The sequence below is a fragment of the Vicia villosa genome, linkage group LG2 (genome assembly GCF_029867415.1).
Source record: "Vicia villosa cultivar HV-30 ecotype Madison, WI linkage group LG2, Vvil1.0, whole genome shotgun sequence".
Classification (NCBI taxonomy): domain Eukaryota; kingdom Viridiplantae; phylum Streptophyta; class Magnoliopsida; order Fabales; family Fabaceae; genus Vicia; species Vicia villosa.
In genome coordinates, this window is record NC_081181.1 from 211338371 (window position 1) to 211341930 (window position 3560).

At 31.5% G+C, this 3560-nt stretch overlaps 1 protein-coding gene across 1 annotated transcript; it reads right to left on the reverse strand.

The window, feature by feature from the left end:
- Window positions 1-625: 625 nt before the first annotated feature.
- On the reverse strand, window positions 626-1821 carry LOC131651238 (early nodulin-like protein 4). Its single transcript, XM_058920908.1, has 2 exons — window positions 1647-1821; window positions 626-1539 (listed from the first exon to the last, which is right to left on the reverse strand). The coding sequence occupies exons 1-2, from the start codon at window positions 1819-1821 to the stop codon at window positions 626-628; spliced, it is 1089 nt and encodes a 362-aa protein (XP_058776891.1).
- Between the last annotated feature and the right edge of the window lie 1739 nt (window positions 1822-3560).

A 3560-nucleotide genomic window follows, 5' to 3' on the forward strand; every position in this document is an offset into this window, starting at 1 on the left:
GATTTTTTTTAATAACTATGATGTAATAATAATGTAAAAAAATAATACAATTGAATAACTATGATGTAATAATAATATAAAAAAATTATACAGACAATATATAACAATTAAACTCAAATAATATATACTAGCTAATGATTTATGTATGAAAAATGTAACTTGTTAGAATCAATCTCGGATAATATTTATTTATTTTTACTTTTTTTCTTATTTTGACCAATATACACAAATATTTTTATAAATTAATCACTCTAAAAAATATTATTTAATAATTTAAATAAGATATTTTTATGAGAATTTGTATTTCGGGCAAATCCGCGAAGCTTGCTTCGGAGTAAACCGGGGCTACTTCATGTGAATGGGTGTAAACCGGGGCTACTTCATGTGAATGGGTGTAAACCGGGGCTACTTCATGTGAATGGGTAGAATACCAATACTTTAAAAAAAAAAATAGTATATTTCACAAAATAAAAAAATTATTATACTCAATCAGACTAAAAATATGAAATACAGTAAAATGTTTCCAAACGAATCAAAACTAACTAAACACAGACATAAGTAGGGTAAGAAGAAATTTAAAGGTAAACAAAACAACAATGCTTGAAAGGCAATAAACTAACATATTCTAAAAAAGAAAGCTGGCTAAGACCAAAGCCACAGCAACAATGACACCATAAGAAACGCTTAAACTTGTCGAGCCGCTTGATCGAGGAGATGGTGCTGGAGCATTCCATGCAGGGGCACTTGGTGTGGGAGCAATCCAATCCGGACTTGGTGTTGGAGAAGTCCATCCAGGTGAACTCGGTGCAGGAGCGTTCGATCCGGGTGAGGGAGGAGTCCATGAGGGGGTTGGAGCCGTCGACCCTGATGCAGGGGCAGGAGCTTTCCATTCAGGTGCTGGAGCCTGAGCCTTCCAACCTGGTGCAGAACCTGGGGTGGGAACAGTCCAACCTGGTGCGGGAGCCTTTGAAACTGGTGCTGGAGCCTTCCATGCTGGTGCGGGAGCCGCATGACCGGGTGATGGAGCTTTCAGTCCTGGTGCACTTGGTGATGGAGCCTTATGATCTGGTGCAGGAGCAGTCCAACCTGGTGCAGGAGCCTTCCATGCTGGAGTGGGAGCAGTCCAGCTGGGAGACGGAGCCTTCCATCCTGGTGCACTTGGTGATGGAGCCTTATGTCCGGGAACAGGAGCAGTCCAACCTGGTGCAGGAGCCTTCCAACTGGGAGACGGAGCCTTCCAACTGGGAGACGGAGCCTTCCACGACGGTGCAGGCGAGTGAACTGGCGAAACTGATGGTGATTTTGCCGGGCCATGATCCTTGTGACCGCCTCTCGGAGACACAACAACAACAGACAACTTTTCACCCTTACCACAATTCTCAACATTTCCACTTACAAAGTAAAAAGGACCAGATCTATCCAAATTTACAACGGACTCTCCACCTTCCAACTTCTTAATCGGATTCTTTGTGTTACATGCATAATAGTCTTTTCCACTTACCACCAACACTGAATCATTTGCTTTATCATACTTAAAATCTGCATCACAAAACAAAAATAAAACATCAACACTTTCATCACTAAAAACAAACACAAAAATTTACACCAAATTCTAACCTAAAAAAAATTAACAAAAAATTACTTACAAAGTGAATCATTGATTTGAAACCTTAGTGAATGAGCCCACTTAGAATACCATGCAGAGGGTTTCACAGCCCAACCATCTTTTCCACCAACGTTAAACTTGTAACCATATGACAATGAAGAGACGAGAAACATCATTGACACAAACAACATAAAACCAGACCCCATTTTGGCCATTGATTAGTTTCAATATGTAATTGAAATCTGAAAAAAGTGAGAGGTTGTAGGGCTTATTTATACTTGAAATATGAATATCAGGTTTCAGTGTTTTATTGTACCATTATTATTATACGGTCTTCTATGTGAAGTCGAATAATTTTTTTCCTTTTAAAGTCAAGAAATTATTTATATTGACCGATTTGATTTATATTGACATATATGTAACACATTGTTAAGCACATTCAATAAAATTACCTAATTCAGAAATCATCATGATCGGATTTTATTTGATATATATATATATGTATAAAAACAATTGCCATATAATCTATAATAATTGTCATTAAAAATTTTAAATGTAGTAAAAATTTGCTTAAAATTGTTCAACGACAGCAAATTATCAAGCTGATATTAGTTATTGTTATATTTATCATTATCATTATTGTATACATAAAGTCAATTGAATAGAATATTTTGAAATATCATAATATTCTCTTTGTCTTAAAATAATGGACCAAATTAATTTTTTTACACATTAAAAATTACATGAATAACGAGAGATACAATTTTTTTATAAATGAGTCAATTTTTTAAGATAGAAAAATTATTCATTATAAGATATTATTAAGAAAATTAAAATTATATTTTTTTCTTGACTCAACTAAAATTATATGAAAAGAAAAAATAATGTTTATCTCTTTTAAATATTTTTTAGGTGACATTCATTTTAAACGAACAAAGTGCAATGTATCTCATGTAAATATGGACCAAACACATGTATTTTCTTTTGTTTATAATACATACAACATCTATTTCAAATTATAATATTTTTTTAGAAAAAAGATTTATTTTAAATTATAATTTATTTTACAATATTACATATCATATATTTATTACTCTATATTCTTTTATTAAACAAAATTACTTATGATCTTTATCATACCATAACAAATTATATAAATAATAAATAATTCATAATTTTTTCTTATATAAAATTAATTTAATATACAAAATAAAAATGGTAATGCTCTTGAGTCTTGAGTGTTGACACATAACAAAGCAGAGAGTATTATTTTTGAAATAAAGATATTCTATATCCCACAATAAATTACTCATTTAAAAAAAGTTTTGTAAAATAAACATTAATCTCTCCTGTTAAATTAGCTTAATTGCTACTAGCTATCCTAATTCCTACTTATTAACCTATAGATAGAAAGTAGAGAGAGAAACTCTCCTTTCTATATAGGCTTGCTTCCCTGCGTTTTTCCTCAATCACTTGCATCTAATATTGCATCTTCATTATCACGCATTAAGCATGTTAAATTTCAGCTCCATCCACCCATCAAGCACCTGCATTCAGTAGTTGATCTAGAAGATTTTTTAGGAGGAAGCAACAAAATTAAAATAAAATAAAAACTACAAAATACATCAAGCACCTGCATATCATCTTAATTTTAGGAATAAATTATTTTATAATATCAATACAACATAATGTCACATTGTCAAAAAAATATAATATATCTCGTTTTGTCTGTATTAAAATACAAATTTTTTTATACATGTAATTCAATTAATTGCGTTTTTGTTAAAGTAATCGAAGGTAAAATTTCAAAAAAATTCTATTATTTTATTGGAAAAAAAAAACCACTTTTCTATAAGCAAAATGGATTAAACTAGAACAGTGGGCGCTAAGCCCAAAGAAATCTTTAAACTCTTAATTTTAAAATGATAGCATGCTATTTTATCATTGTTTTTAT